The sequence below is a fragment of the Boleophthalmus pectinirostris genome, unplaced genomic scaffold (assembly GCF_026225935.1).
Source record: "Boleophthalmus pectinirostris isolate CB_2022bp ecotype Guang Dong unplaced genomic scaffold, ASM2622593v1 HiC_scaffold_15, whole genome shotgun sequence".
Classification (NCBI taxonomy): domain Eukaryota; kingdom Metazoa; phylum Chordata; class Actinopteri; order Gobiiformes; family Gobiidae; genus Boleophthalmus; species Boleophthalmus pectinirostris.
In genome coordinates this window covers 8,875,827-8,891,756 of record NW_026571070.1, presented here as the reverse complement: position 1 = coordinate 8,891,756, position 15,930 = coordinate 8,875,827, and the positions used below count along the sequence as shown (strand labels likewise).

General features: G+C 39.0%; 1 protein-coding gene across 1 annotated transcript in view; it reads right to left on the bottom strand.

Moving 5' to 3' along the window:
- LOC110158336 (collagen alpha-1(XVIII) chain-like) overlaps nt 1–15,930 on the bottom strand; it is a 206,903-nt gene that overhangs the window by 14,925 nt on the left and 176,048 nt on the right. Inside the window, exons 8-32 of the mRNA XM_055150759.1 lie at nt 14,539–14,656; nt 13,224–13,279; nt 12,628–12,825; nt 12,330–12,356; nt 12,150–12,212; nt 11,974–12,042; nt 11,750–11,797; nt 11,507–11,623; nt 8,005–8,058; nt 6,294–6,329; nt 5,872–6,006; nt 5,611–5,667; nt 5,136–5,171; nt 5,006–5,050; nt 4,860–4,922; nt 4,259–4,294; nt 4,091–4,174; nt 3,941–4,003; nt 3,430–3,492; nt 2,834–2,923; nt 2,715–2,750; nt 2,539–2,592; nt 2,137–2,193; nt 789–848; nt 664–705 (exon numbers count right to left, since the gene is read on the bottom strand). Coding sequence (XP_055006734.1) covers nt 664–705; nt 789–848; nt 2,137–2,193; nt 2,539–2,592; nt 2,715–2,750; nt 2,834–2,923; nt 3,430–3,492; nt 3,941–4,003; nt 4,091–4,174; nt 4,259–4,294; nt 4,860–4,922; nt 5,006–5,050; nt 5,136–5,171; nt 5,611–5,667; nt 5,872–6,006; nt 6,294–6,329; nt 8,005–8,058; nt 11,507–11,623; nt 11,750–11,797; nt 11,974–12,042; nt 12,150–12,212; nt 12,330–12,356; nt 12,628–12,825; nt 13,224–13,279; nt 14,539–14,656 — 1,707 coding nt within the window. The remainder of the gene's footprint in view (nt 1–663; nt 706–788; nt 849–2,136; nt 2,194–2,538; nt 2,593–2,714; nt 2,751–2,833; nt 2,924–3,429; nt 3,493–3,940; nt 4,004–4,090; nt 4,175–4,258; nt 4,295–4,859; nt 4,923–5,005; nt 5,051–5,135; nt 5,172–5,610; nt 5,668–5,871; nt 6,007–6,293; nt 6,330–8,004; nt 8,059–11,506; nt 11,624–11,749; nt 11,798–11,973; nt 12,043–12,149; nt 12,213–12,329; nt 12,357–12,627; nt 12,826–13,223; nt 13,280–14,538; nt 14,657–15,930) is intronic.

The following is a 15,930-nucleotide window of genomic DNA, read 5'->3' as shown; positions in this document are numbered from 1 at the left end:
TTTTTTATGCATTTTTTTTTCAACACAACAAACTTCACTGCTGGCAGGACTTGATCAAGACTCTCTCCTTGAGCGATTGCGCCCTCTATTGGATCATTTGAAGTATTACAGTGAGAAATCCCAACGTTGCTACAATATCCAAAGTTACTTTAATAGGTCTAATCTAAAATCAGAGCTTGTAAAACCATGCATTATTGATCAGATTTAGCAGGTTGTGTAGTGGTTAATATGTGGTAAAGGTTGACGTGTGTAGGCCTGTCACGATAACAAATTTAAAGTGGCATATATTGAAGTAAATATAGATGATTAACGAGGATATAGAAACCATAAAGCAGAATTATTTTAAATGTACAATTTTGTTAAAAAAATACAAACTGCTGTACATAAATAACAGAATTTGACACATATATATTTCTTAATTCAACCTTCTACAGCTCAAATCTCATTAGAGTGTAGAAAAATAACCAGAAATTTCCTCTAGTGAAGAAAAAAGTACTCATGATAAGTATTGATCCCAAAATTATAGCTCCATCTGTCATGTATTAAGTGATAAGTTGATATTTATAGTATTGTATCGTGACAGGTCTAGGTTTATGAGATCTCCACATGCAGGATTAGGTTGCAGAGGATTCAGGACTAAACTGGGACCGTCTGGAGACTTACAGGCATTTTGCAGTGGGGTCTGGGAGGGATGGGGAACACTGTCTTCATTTGGTAAAGAGGTACAATAACGTAAGATTACAAACAGATTTAAACGGTCTACACGAGTTAAAGACGCCGGGACTTACTCCTTTGGGGCAGTTGAAGATGCCTGGTCGACCTGGAGGACCTGGAGGCCCGGGGGGTCCCTGTAAAACATGACCAAAATGTTATTTTATTTTTTTTTTTTAGCTTCATAACATGTGTGTGTTGTGTGTGCGTCATTGGTGGTCATTTTGAATTCCTGTATGTGTCTGTAGTCCTGTTTTAGACTTGACTAGATTTATTTTAAACATTCTGGTTTAAGACATGGTTAAAATCCTGTCATATTCACACAGCTGAATATTTTCTTAGCTGGTACTTAGTGTGAAAAGTTTGAGAATCACCGTGTTAAGAGCTCAAATGCTTGATTCCACTTTGTCATTAGGAAATTATTTGTCATCCAAAACCTAGCACCTTAATTTATTTAATGTAACCCCTTCATAATATCTTGCATAATCTTGAATTACAAATGCAAATAAAACAATAAAACAATATACCGTAAATTCCAGACTATTGAGCGCACCTGAATATAAGCCACATCAACAAAATTTTAACAAAATTTTAAAATTGTACATATATAGGCCGCACTTCAATATAAGCTGCAGGTGTTCACGTCTTCAAGAACGTTTTCAAGTTCGGGCCGTCTGCTTTTATCGCCTCTGAAAGTTTTTGACGTCTTTTTGCAATGAGTCAGTTTGTCACGCTGCCGTCGACAAAATCTCACCATCGACTCACTGATGTTGAGTTCACGTGCAGCAGCTCTGTTTCCTTCTTCGACAGCCACATCAGTTGTCTGTTAACTTAAAATCTACATCATCTGCATTTCTTCATGTGTTTTCCATGAGGAGGGTGTGTGTATGAAGCGCAAAATAACTGTTCAAAACACAATCAAACTAGAATCTTCCTCGGCGCATCACCCCCATCTCTAGGCGCATGTCTCCTGCAGAAAGAGCCTCTGTCCTGTCTGCATCATGTCAGTGTCTCGGAGGATTTCAGCAGATTTCAGACTCTCTCGGGGGCGGGGTTAGTTCTATCAATCAGGTATGAGTGGATGTCCGGCTACTGAAGTTTGAGACGTTAATTCTCGCCATTTACGCGCACGGGTAAAACGTATTCTGCTCACTAATGTTCATTTATCATCATAACTTATTTTATCACACGGCGATAAACTATTTGAGTGCGCTGACAATATCGCAAACTAGTGTAGCAACTTCATGTGAACGCTAGATCCATGTGTAACCTGCACAGACAGCAGCAAACCATAGACCGTATATGAATGGACAATGTGCCAAACAAAGAATCCGTCCATATATGGTTGTATAAGCCGCAGGGTTCAAAGTGTGGGAAAAAAATAGCGGCTTGTAGTCCAGAATTTAGGGTAATTTTCTCACTCACCATCTGACCAATGGAGTCTCCTTTCTCTCCTTTTTGTCCATTGAAGCCTGGGCGACCCTGCATCAGAAAAACACATATATCTGGTTAGTGTTTGTGTGTTTAGTGTTGTGACTTTGACCTAAGATGCGTTTTGTGATGTGGTCAAACTATTCTTGTATTTTATGAGAATGTTTTTATGTAAATATTAAGTTTTTTCTTGTTGTGGAACGGGCTGATCTCACTGGGTGACCTCACTTTGGGATCCATTTTGTGTACTGTTGTCCAAAGCAAGAATAATGACCTGACGAAGCTTTTGGACACCGGCCATCTGAGTGTGCTATGCGTTATTTTCATTTTTTATAGTGTTTGACTGTTGTTATTAGAGTAAAAACAAAACAATAAAAATAATATCATAATTCTTACAGGTCGTCCTGGGAATCCAAACTCTCCTTTTGGTCCAGGAGGGCCAGTAGGTCCCTTTAGAAAGAAATAGTGACTCATTTTATGCATTTAAAAAACATAAATTAAACTTTAAGTAATTAGTCTCTGTAAACTTTTATAGTTATTTTGTCAAAATCACTTAATCACTTAATACTCACTTGTGGTCCGGGTGGTCCAGTTACACCAACATCTCCCTGTAATTAAAATCAGCACAATTAGTAATGTTTTGTATTGTAATGTGAATTATTTATGGTGAATATGAATGATAAAGCCTGACCTTTTCTCCTTGAGGCCCCGTTGGTCCTGCAACAGCTGAAATCATGGTCCCATTGGCAGTTATGATAAACCCTGGCTCTCCCCGATCACCCTGACATGAAATAAACAAAGCAAATAAAATAAATTTAATGGAAAACAATTGCAGATTATTGTCTCAACCCGTTTCTAGTATGTTTGGGATTGTGGCTGCAGTGTCTCTCCCAGTATACAACATAAATAATTTGCATCTTTAATATTTTATACTCAATTTGTGATCTCATCCTTGTGACGATCTGCTGTTTTGGTAAAATTTTTGGTCCTAATCACTATTTTTGTGTATTTTAACGCAGCTGTCGGCTCAAACACAGATACTTTTTCCCGCCCACCTCTCCCTCTTCGATTGGCTCTCCTCTGAGTGAGTGACAGCTGGATTTGACCAATTACAGTGAAGCATAAACCAGATTTCTTAAAGGCAGTAGAAAAATACAAAGTGTTGATGAATCGTGATTAAAACTGAAATTGTGATCTGACTTTTTTTGTCCCATCGTTCTCCGCTAACTATAAAGCTCAGTTTAAATATTGTTTTGAGTTTCATATTTTGTTTTTGAGTTTCCTTACCTTAAGTCCTGGAGGTCCTTGAACTCCTGGTAACCCCATGTCTCCTTTTGGCCCCTGTGGCCCCTGAGAATAACAAAACAATCAAAAACAGTGTGATTTATTGCTGAATTATGTGAATATTAATGAGTCTTTGAAACATTACAACAATTTATTAACTTTAATGTAATAGCCTTAATAAAGGATGAACAAAAACTTGATTCATAATGAAAAATAGTTTGGAAATGATTCAGTCTCCATGGAAAAGTTATTGCTTTGGAAAGAATGTTCCACACTATGACATTAAACTTATCTGTCACCATGACCACCAAACAAAGTCACAGGTCAGATCTATGGAGAGGTGTTTTTGAGTAATAAAACCACCTATAATTACATATTTAATGGCAAACTATGGAACCAAATCAATAACACCTCCATGGAAAAGAACAAGTGGCAGAACCTTCACAAGAAATGTTACATAGTGCATCTTTAATTAAGGAGTTCGGGTATTTTGTGTAACACTGTTTTAACTTACAGCTGGTCCAAGAGTGTCCAAAATCCCTGAGAAATTGAAGGCACCGTCTGTGTCATTCAAAAACTGTAGAAACACAAGCAAATTTCACTTTTCTGGAAATTATGAAAAAATCTGAAGCGTTTTATAAGTTTTTTTTGACGCTGCACTGACTTCTTGGAGGTTGATGATTTGTCCTGGAGCTCCGGGGGGTCCTGGGGGTCCGGGTAAGCCCACTGCATCCCGTCCTGCCTCTCCCTAAAAAAAGCAAAAAACATGATTTAGTTTATAAATGATTTTAATTTCTCCAGATGTAAATGGAGTAATAGATGTAGCTTTTACCTTTTGTCCTCGATCACCTTTGTCCCCACTGGGCCCCTGTACAAAACACAGAGACAACATCAAATAATTTTAGCTGATACGCCAAAAAATGTCTGTGTATTATCTTTCAAACGTGAATATTACATTTTTATTTTATTTATTTATTTATTTTTTTCATTTTGAGTTTATATTTGAACATCTGCTATGGAGCGCTCACATGTTGCTCTGGTTCTGAATGTACATTTTCCATTCATTTTTCCCGCAGACTTTAAAAAAAAATTCTAATATTAGAGTTCAAAGGCATTGTTGAGGCTAAACAGCTACGTGCTAATACTAATATCCATAACACGGTGGTTTTCCAAAAGAAAAAAAGTAAAAAAAAATCCAGATTAAGAGGCAAGATTGTGAGAAATGCTTGAAAAGCTTGTATATTTTTTTTGGAAAAGTCTATGGGAAAAATTAATGAGAAATTTACTACCTGAAAGTTTTTTTTGTTTTATTTGCAATAATTACATCTGTAATTTAAAACAGTGCATGCAATAAAATATGTTTAATGCTGTTCTGTGTAATTTTGTAAGATAAACAATAACAACAGATGTCAGACTCCATGAGAAAAACTCACCCGTTCCCCCTTTTCTCCCTCCAGTCCTGGGAATCCTGGTCGTCCAATAAAACCGGGCTCTCCCTTTAGAAAGGATAGAAAATAAAATTAACATTTGACAATAGACACAGTGTAATAATAATATTTTTAAATAATGTGAGACAAACCTTTTGACCTGGTTTTCCTGGGGCACCAACTGCTCCATCATTGCCCTAAAGAAATAAAAGTCACAGTTAATCACAAATGGTTCAGTTTATGTTTGGTGACAATATAAAAAAACAGTGATGATTTTCTCACCTTCGGTCCAGGAGGTCCAGGGATGCCAGCCTGACCCTGAGGAAGAGCAGTAGTTTAGTCAAATGTACTTTATAATATATAATAATCAGTGTTTCTTAATATGTGGTCCTCTTTGGTTCTATTAGTCTAGGCCAGGGCCCAAACTTTTTTCTCGACAGGCCAAAATGAACTCACATAAGAGGGTCAAAGGCCAAACATAATGACAGTTTGTTCCAAAAAATTTTCTTATCTAAAGAAACTAAGCAGTAAATTGACTTAAAATATTAAATACAAATCAAATAGATAAATGTATTCATGTAAACATTTTATAGGTCAAATTTAAACTAAGTCCAGCTCTGTTTAAAGCCCCAAATTGGAAATATTTGTAAACCTTAGTCCTGGTTTAGTCTAGTCCAAGTTTAGTGCTTGTGTAGACCTAATTTAGAGCAAGTTTAGTCTCAGTTCTGCTTGTTATTGTAATACATTTGTGTGCTACCTGTGAACTTCTGGTCAGCAATGGTCCATACCCGCTTTGCACCTCTTCCTCCATGTCCTGAAAGAAAAACATAAGCTATTACTTTAACACAATCTTACTATACACAATTCAGTATTTCTCTCATGTTTAAAATGTTGCTAAATATAATCACAATACTTCAAAATTGTGCAAACTTATAGGATGTGTTCACACTTGGTTCTAGTTTGGTCCTGGCTTGAGACCAGTTTAGTCCTGAATATAGATCGTTTGGATCTGTTTTACCTCATAGTCCAGAGCGTATCCCCGTCCTGGAGGTCCTGGAGGTCCGGGGGGGCCGGGGGGACCTCTGGGACCGGGCTGCCCCTCAGGACCCTCTGATCCTGGGATACCGGGGAAGCCTGCAGGGCCCTGGTCTCCCTGGAGGAAACAACAGGAAAAACACAGCAAGGTTTTTGATTTACTGCAGAATTAAATTGTTTTAAATGTACGTATAAATACATGTAACATAGGCCTGGGTGAGACTAAGATGGAAAATGACCAAATCAGCGTTACAAGTTGAATATTAATGAATTTTGAAATAAATGTTTTATGATCTATGTTGTTATTTTCTTCATAAGATCGTAAGATAATTAGCCAAACCTAAAACCTAATATAACTGAAATGTAAAACCTGAATTAAGAAATCACTTTTGTTATAAGAATTACCTTTGGTCCCGGTTGTCCACTTAAACCTGGTTCACCCTGAAAAAACAAAACAAAAACAATTAATTGACAAAATGTGACTGTTCTGTCTTTCGGAACGTTATTTTAGTTCATTTTAATGCATACGGTTTTATTTTGAAATCCGTGCTTTTATTTTGGTGCTCCACACCAGACCGTGAAACCGGAAGTGTGAAAAGTAAACAAAAGAAATGAGAACGCGAGGTGACAAATGGAGTTCGCTAAAAATCAAACTTAGTGCAACTCCTACAGAAGCACGTTTGTACATTTAATTTGTGTAATTTCATGAGTGTATAACTTACTTAAAAACGAAATTGTAAGTTAAAAAGACGTCGTTATTATTTAAAGTAGTCTGTTATTTATGTATCACGCATGCTCAGATAATATACTAATGATAAAAACAGATCTGTGATAAATGCATGTATTTATTTTCATGTTAAAATAAGCCAACTTTTATGGGCAATTTCTTGTTACTGTTTTACTACAAGTTTCTGAGCTCTCAATGTACATGTACTGAAGTGTGTGAATGTGTTTTGTATTTTCTCTTGCAGTTTCACTCTACATTTTTAAGATGAGCATTAAATGTGAAAACTACAACAAGTGTCTCGTCATTGAATCAGAGTTTACCTCGCTGTCAAGAGGAGAAGTGGAGGACAGTACACTGACTACTTTTTGCACCTTGAGCCTTAAGCTGTGAGCCTAAACAGCCCACTATGCATCATATTATATTATTAACAGAATATATGCTTAAAATGTCATTACAGTTCACAGTAAACTCAAAATCTGTGACTCTTGTGAGCATTAAGCCATGTTATAATGTTGTTATCTCATCAAAAACAGACCTGGAGTTGCGTTCTGTTTCATTCACACATGTTTGAGTAATTCTTTATTATTAGTCTGTCTACTCAAAATGCTCATAATGCTCTGTTCCACATTGTGATGTCATCAACAGCTACCTTTTACCTTTAGTCCAGTTTTGTTGAGAGAAGAACTCAGCTTAAATATGCAGAGTTTGTGAGTTAAACATGTGTGAATGAAACAAAACACAACTCCAGGTCTGTTTGTGATGAGAAAATAACATTATAACATAGACAGCAGTGTAATAATATAATAATGTAGCGCAAGGGTCATCAAACTAAGCCGAGCCCACTCTGGCAATCCTCAGAAGTTGTCATGGCCTATTTTTTTTATTTTATTTACTACTTTTTGGCAAATAATGACATATCGCATCTCTGCATTCTGTTGATTTTTTCAGTTAAAAAAATGATATTCATATTTATATTAAGTATTTATATTTAAATAATTATATGACATATTTACATTTTTGTATTAAGTAATTTTCATCACTGACAAGCTCGAGATTAAACAGTGATGGTCAACGCACGTGCAGAGTTCTGTAGTGCAGTTAAGGACAACAAAATGCAAGTGTTAAAGTACAAAAAGTTGACAGAAAGTGCAGAGTTTTCAAAGAACAGTGGACGACCGATTATTTTTTTGTTCAGTGTAAGGACCGTGCAGTTTGTCTGATATGTAAAGAAAGTGTGGCGGTTTTCAAAGAATATAATCTGCGTCGTCAGGGTCAAACAATTCTGTTAAACGACCAACCCGACCCCCAAACCCCATCACAGTCAGGAGCCCCCAGAGAAAAAAGTTTGGCCCCCACTGTAGTGTATAATATTCTGTTTGTCTCATTTACCTTGTCTCCTTTCTCTCCAGCAACTCCAGGTTCACCATCTTTTCCATCAGACCCCTACAAAACAAAACAAATCTTATTATCAAAATTTTTAGACAAGTTAGACCAGCGAATTTGACTAATCACTACAGAAAAAACAAAGTATGGACTCTACTGGACACAATCCTTACCTTTATTTGCAGACATAAAGTATAATTTAGACGTGTCCAGTATATTTAAAACATGCCAGCTCTTATGGTTTTGTAATCGACAGGAGCGAAAGCAAAAGCCGCTAATAATTAGAAAAGACACATCTCCCCAACTCTGCAGCTACGACCATGTTCACAAACAAGCTTTAAGGTCCTTTATGATGCATTTTTCAAGGTTTAAAACAACCTTTGAACACCTTAGATCTGTTATTTTATAGTGTATTCATTGAAAAAAAAGTAATGTGATAATATAATGTAAGATGAGACCACAATTTCCTGATTGTTACATACAAAAAGGCACCAGCAGAGGGCAGTAGTACTCAATGTGCAGATGAACTGGGCAGTCTACAAGCACTATAGACGGTAGCAATGTGGTTTGTTGTTAATAATTTCTGAGTATTAAAATGATTTGAATGAAACTAAATTAACTTTAACCTTTACAAACTGTTCATTTCTTAAAGACATAGAGGAGCACTTCTGATTGGATTATGATCAGATGACATTAAGGGGTGTGGGTGAGTCAAAGTATAAAGATTTATGCAAAGATGTGTGAATCAAAATAATAAAAATAAACTTATCTTTTAAATCAGACCTGGGCATTGTACAGTCCTTTGCTTGACTCTGACCGGTCCGTTTAAGCTCATTTGGAATCACAAAATAAACATGTTTTATAATTTTACCTCATGCAGGGACTAAAGCTGCTTTGCTTTTATTTTAGAGATGGTTTTAAATGACAAATTTGACTAATTACTACAGGAAAACTTGGACTCTACTGGACACAATCCTTATCTTTAATTACAGACATATAATTTACATGTGTCCAGTAAATTTAAAACATGCCAGCTCATATGACATTATAAATCTGTAGGAGCAAAGCAAAAGCCGAAAATTTGAAAAGGCAACTTCACTTTTTCATTGCTTAGTCATGACATAAACTCTTACCAGCTCGTCAAAACAATTTACTGATATTTATAAAGAAATACAATTAATATTATGGAGAATTGAGTTAAACATTTGGGTCCTCCACAATATTTTCTGTTTCTCAAGGGGTCTGTGGAAAAAAATATTGTTCATTCCTGTTTTAAACCAATAAAAATATGTAAGTATATGCCCATTTTTTCTTTACTTTTTTCTTTTTCTTTTTTGTAGATATGTAAGCCTTTATATTTTTTAGAACCAGTCCAGGTATTTTTTTTGTTGAGGAAATGAGCTAAAAAAGTGAGTTTAGCAAAATAAAGGACCTTAATAATAAAGAAAAGCTCTGAATAGAAACAGTAAAAGTTAAAGTTTCAGGCAGTGGACGGAACATGGGACCATAAACCGTTGGGGAGATTCTGTCTTTCCGTCCCTAAAACGGGACTTTTGTAATACCTGACCAGAACCAGACCAGGACTCAGGACCAGGGCCAGGTCCGGACCCAGGCTCAGAGCCAGAGCCAGATTCAAGACCAGAACCGGACCCGGATTCAAGACCAGAGCCGGATTCAGATTCAGGACCAGAGTCGGACTTTGAACCGGTTCCAGACCCTAACTCAGGGCTAGACCCGGACTCAGTTCTAGACCCGGACTCAATTTTAGGCTCGGACTCAAATTTAGACCCTGACTCAGGACTAGACCCAGTCTCAGTTCTAGACCCAGACTCAATTTGAGACTCTGACTCAATTCTAAACCCCGACTCAGGTCTAGACTCTGACTCAGGACTAGTCCCAGACTCAATTCCAGACCCGGACTCAGGGCTAGACCCGGGCTCAATTCCAGACCCGGACTCAGGGCTAGACCCGGGCTCAATTCCAGACCCGGACTCAGGGCTAGACCCGGGCTCAATTCCAGACCCGGACTCAGGACTAGACTCGGGCTCAATTCCAGACCCGGACTCAGGACTAGACTCGGGCTCAATTCTAGACTCGGACTCAATTCTAGACTCGGACTCAAGGCTAGACCCGGATTCAGAATCAGATCCGGACTCAGGCTCAAAATCTGATCCAGAACCAGAGACAAGTCTATACCCAGATCCCGACTCTGAACCAGACCAGATTTCAGACTCAAAACCGGATTCAGAGCCAGACTCAAGCCCAGAGTCAAGTCCAGTTCTTGACCCGGACTCTAGACCCAACCCAGACTCTAGACCAGACCAGATCTCAGGTTCAGGGCTAGGTTCGACTGTAGACTCTGAGCCAGACTCGGACCAGGACTCTGGACCAGACCCAGAACTGGACCCAAACTCAGTAAAAGACTGGGATCCGGACCCAGAGGCACTAAACCACTCTTCAATAACCTGGGGACACATTATACATAAAAGTACTTGTTTACAACACAGTTCATGAATATTTGTTGAAATACTTTCACTTTCTTATTAATTCAGCAAAAAGAAAAATGCAATATGACATACAGTAGGAACTCGCTTAAAACCTCCTACTTCTGGAAATTAAAACTGCAATTCTATAGACAAATAATATTTAATAACATGGGGGCAGCTAAAATGAATATTGTGAAAATGAAGATGTTTGTGGTTCTAGGCTCTAGTCACTGAAAGAAATCAATCAAGAAATCAAATACAATGAGAATACAATCGAATCATGAATCACTACATCACACTCACACATACACATGACACTATGACAAAATCACCAATACTTAACGTAAAATTAACGTAAAATGAAAATTTGAAATACTAACATGTCATCACATTAACATGAGCGAGGATCTTATCAAACAGTCTAATGAGGTTCATCTGAAAATTTGTTGTTAGATTCTTTTTCCAGACCAAGAGTTTGTTTTCATACCTGACTGTTTCGACTGCTCACTAGCGCTCTTCCTCAGAGTGGTCACATGATTTAGTTTGTCAGCTGATTTAAACAGGTTTTGGTGCTGTTTTCCTACAGGTGGAGGCAGGACGACAGCGCCATCTGCAGCAATAATGTTTGTTATCTTCTGTCCCAAACATCATTGGGACAAACGACAACAAACATCGCCACTGGATTAAAGAACAAATCGAAATATGGAAACGTGCCCATGGGACTATAAACCGGGACGATGGGGCTTTTTTACTCTCACACACCTGGGACAGTGTCCTGAGGAAGTCGGACTGTAGATGGCGCTGTCGTCCTGCCTCCACCGGTAGGAAAACAGCACCAAAACCTGTTTAAATCAAATGACAAATCACATGACCACTCTGAGGAAGAGCGCTAGTGAGCAGTCGAAACGGTCAGGTCTGAAAACAAACTTCTGAAAAATAACCTAATAACAGAACTTATCAAACACATTGCATCGGTCCCAACTCAATTCTCTGTTTACACCGTGAAACAGTGAATAACTCACAGGCAGCCCCGGGTCGCCCTTCTGCCCGTCTCTGCCTGGAGGTCCAGGGACCAGAGCGTCCGAGGGGGAGCCTGGGGGTCCAGGCTGTCCGGGGGGGCCGGGGGGTCCTGGGGGGCCCTGGGTGTGACATGAAGATATGGTTTAGAGGGATATAACTGTAGATGTACTTCTACTACTACTACTACTAGTAGTAGTAGTATTAGTAGTTGTAGTCCAATAAACTGTACTGAAATAAAAACTTACTCTGACAATCTCTGCGTCACTGTCAAAGTCGTCAAACCCTGAGCCCTCCTGAAAACAAAAAACACAGTCAGAGAAGAGAATAAACCCAAATGAGTCCAAATAAATAAACTGTTTAAAAAGTTCCTAGCCAGAGTAATGAGGTGAAATAAGAGATGGATACATGATGGAGTGAATACTCAGTTGGTCAGTCTATCACAAACAGACAGATTGAACGTGAGCCGTACCACAGACGTCACTCGTCCTGGAGGTCCAGGAGGCCCCGGTGGACCTGGCAATCCCACCCCTGTGTCTCCCTAAAGAGGACAGGATGGTCAAACATCATGTGTCATTTTCATACAGACATTTTTAGTCTTAAGTCTAGAGTTTTATTATCAGAGATTCTACAGCAAAAGAGTTTAACCTTTTCCCCTTTAGGCCCGAGCTCTCCCTGAAGTCCTGGGAATCCTGGATGTCCATCTGGTCCCTGTAGATATCAAGATAATAGTGTTAGTGTTTTCTGAATGTTCAAGTAACAAGAACTATTGTGCAATCTTGTTCATGTATTTTTAATTGAGTTAACTCAAAACAAGCAGATACTCACTGGTTCACCATTGTCTCCTTTGCTTCCCTAAAAACAAATAAAACAATATTAGTCATGGGAGACAAAAGTTTCAAATGTGCAGTTTTTCATGATGTCACCAACTACTTGAAACTGCAGAGGCCACTAAAAGCAGAACACACTTAGATTTAAGTGTTCTGGACCAAAAAGCTGCAACTTTACTACATTTACTACAGTTGCCAAAAAATGACTAAGAACAGTAGATAATAAATTAAAACACCATGTACACAGTTTCTTTAATCACACTAAGTGGTTGTAAAACTGAGCTTATGTAACTCACAGGCAGCCCGTCTCTCCCTGGCGCTCCGGTGGGTCCTGGGACTCCCTCTGGTCCCTGTGGTCCTCTGGGTCCAGGACTGGCTCCAGACCCGGTCCCCTCTGAGGCGGGTCCAGCAGGGCCGGGGGGTCCGGGAGGTCCGGGGGGGCCTTGGTCTCCTCTCTCCCCCTTCAGTCCTGGAGATCTGGACGTCTGCACCAACTGGAACAGATCCACATGAATGTTTCGTGCACGAGGGGGATTCTGCTTCTACTTTGCCATCACACCAGAGACGACAGAAAACTCAGCTTCACAAAACTGTAACTAGACACATGTTTTCCATTCAAACTGTCCAACAGAAACATGTGACCAGGGGATTTTTATTTGGAAATCCTGTTTTAATTCACCTTTGTGTATATTTAAAATGAAAATAAATCTCTAATCATATCCTTTTACATCCAGGCCTAATAAACTAAACTAATTCATATGTAATACCCATTTATCACTTGGCTGCCCCCTAGTGTTGAGTCTGAATAAACAGGAGATGGAACAATTTGTGAACTGTTCAAGTTGTAATATTTGAGAAACTGCAGAGTGTAATATAATTCATAATGACTCACTGTGTTTGGGGTGTGGGCAGCAGGGGTGGGGGCTGGGGGGGTTACTGGAGGTGAAACTGTAAAAACAAAAACACAGTTATCATGTGTTAGATTTGCTGTATGCGCTACAGCACCATCTGGTGGTAACATCAAGTATTACTGCCAAAACAACATTCTTGTTTACTTGTAGTTAGATAATATTTGTTTTATAAATAACTTTCATGCATAATTATATTTTTTATTAAAGTTAAAGAGACAGTTCAGAATTTTGGACATAGGACCTCATTTCCTAGTGAGCCAGAGTGTTGGAGACGTGTGGAGACACTTTTTTAAAATATTCCATCCAGTCCTTGTATTTGCAGAGGTCGCTGGTGCTAGACTAGTGCATGTCAATGGCCATAGTTATCCTGCCACTAAAAACAGTCTTACCCACTCCACAAAACACCCGAAGAAAAACAATTATTACTCCAGACTGTCGATGTAAATGTCTGTGTTGATAGAATAATGTTTGAAATAAAACTAACCTTGCATCGCATGAATCGTTTCATGTTGAGGGACTATTTTTTCATAAATCTGTCCGCCGCTGCCGAGCTTTCTATCAGGACGTACAACTCGCTGCTGCTGCTCAGACATAAATCCTTCAAATGCAAGGTTGGTTTTACTTCTAAAATTATTCTATCAACATGGACAGTCTGGTGTAATAATAAATTTGCTTCCAGTGTTTTGTGGAGTGGGTAAGACTGTTTTTAGTGGCAGGATAACTACGTCTCCACACGTCTCCAACACTCGCTAGGAAATGAGCCCCTATGTCCAAAATTCCGAACTGTCCCTTTAAAGATACATGACATGACTGGAGGAGGGTGCACCGCATTCTTGTCTCCATGTTCCACAGTATGGCATTAACCTGACGCAGCACAAAGAAGCTACCAAACCAAAACCCGGGTCAAATCTGTAAAAAGGTTTCTCTACTTGGACTACAAATATATACATAATGTACATAATCGCTGCTGCTGCTCAGACATAAATCCTTCAAATGCAAGGTTGGTTTTACTTCTAAAATTATTCTATCGACACAGACATTTACATCGACAGTCTGGAGTAATAATAGATTTTCTTCGGGTGTTTTGTGGAGTGGGTAAGACTGTTTTTAGTGGCAGGATAACTATGGCCATTGACATGCACTAGCCTAGCACCAGCGACCTCTGCAAACACAAGGACTGGAGGGAATATTTAAAAAAGTGTCTCCACATGACTCCCACACTAGGAAATGAGGTCCTATGTCCAAAATTCTGGACTGTCCCTTGAAGCTCCTGTGTTCCCCGTCCTCTCTCTGTACCTGTCTCCTGCTCCTCTCCCGATGTCCCCTCTATAAACGTGTCTTCGTCGTCCTCTCCTCTGGACTCGGTTGGAGGAGCTGGGACCGGCGTGCTGTGGGCCTCCAGGTCTGGGAAGGACTATAAAACAAAAAAACAATAAGCACAAATATGAATTAAAGATAACATAGTAGTAATATGGAACATGTGCAGAAAACTAAGTAGTTGTGCAGTAGTCGTAGTAGCAGTAGTAATAGTAGTACCATATTTTCCGAACTATTGAGCGCACCTGAATAAAAGCCGCATCAATTAAATTTTAACAAAATTTTTAAATTGTACATATATAGGCCACACATGAATATAAGCCGCAGGTGTCCACGTCTTCAAGAAAGTTTTCAAGTTCAGGTCGTCAGGTCTTTTATCGCGTCTGAAAGCTTTTGTTGTCTTTTTGCGTTGAGTCAGTTCGTCGCGCTGCCGTCGCCAAAATCTCACCATCGACTCACTGATGCCGAGCTCACGTGCAGTAGCTCTGTTTCCTTCTTCCGCAGCCACATCAATCGCCGTTAACTTAAAATCTGTATCATCTGCATTTCATCGTGTGTTTTCCATGAGGAGATTGTGTGTATGAAGCGCAAAATAACTGTTCTACTGCGCATGTCTTCTGCAGAAAGAGTCTCTGTCCTGTCTGTATCATGTCAGTGTCTTAGACCATTTCAACAAATTTCAGACTCTCTCGGAAGCGGGGCTAGTTTTATCAATCAGGTATGAGTGGATGTCCGGCTACTGAAGTTTGAGACGTTTCTTCTCGTCATTTACGCATATGAGTAAGACGTATCCCCCTCACTAATGTTCATTTAGCATCATAACTTATTTTATTACACGGCGATCAACTATTTGAGTGCGCTGACAATATCGTGAGCTCGTGCAGCACAGACAGCGCTGTTTTCTGCACTCACTGTGTCGCCAAACCATAGGCCGTATAAATGAATGTGCCAAACAATGAATCCGTCCGTATATTTGCCGCATCGTTTTATTAGCCGCAGGGTTCAAAGTGTGAGGAAAAAAGTAGCGTCTTATAGTCCGGAATTTACGGTATTTTAATTGCCATTAGAAAAAAGCGAAGAGTGCCCTAAAAGCAACCACATACAGCAAACAACTGACCTAGTATTAGCCTTAGTAGTAGTAGTAGTAGTGATTTCCTCTCTCAGCCCACATCAGAAGGAGTACAATATCAAAGTACTACCAAACTACATCAATGGCAATACGCACCAGACGTACTTCTAATTGAAAACTCCCCTGAGCTTTGTACTTGTGGTTTTTCTGTGTATTTATTTTGAGCTTTACTGTCAAAACAATGGGACAGTAAACAGAGCGGAGGAAACAGCCTTTTTCTGTGCTGTTTGTTTTAAAATGGG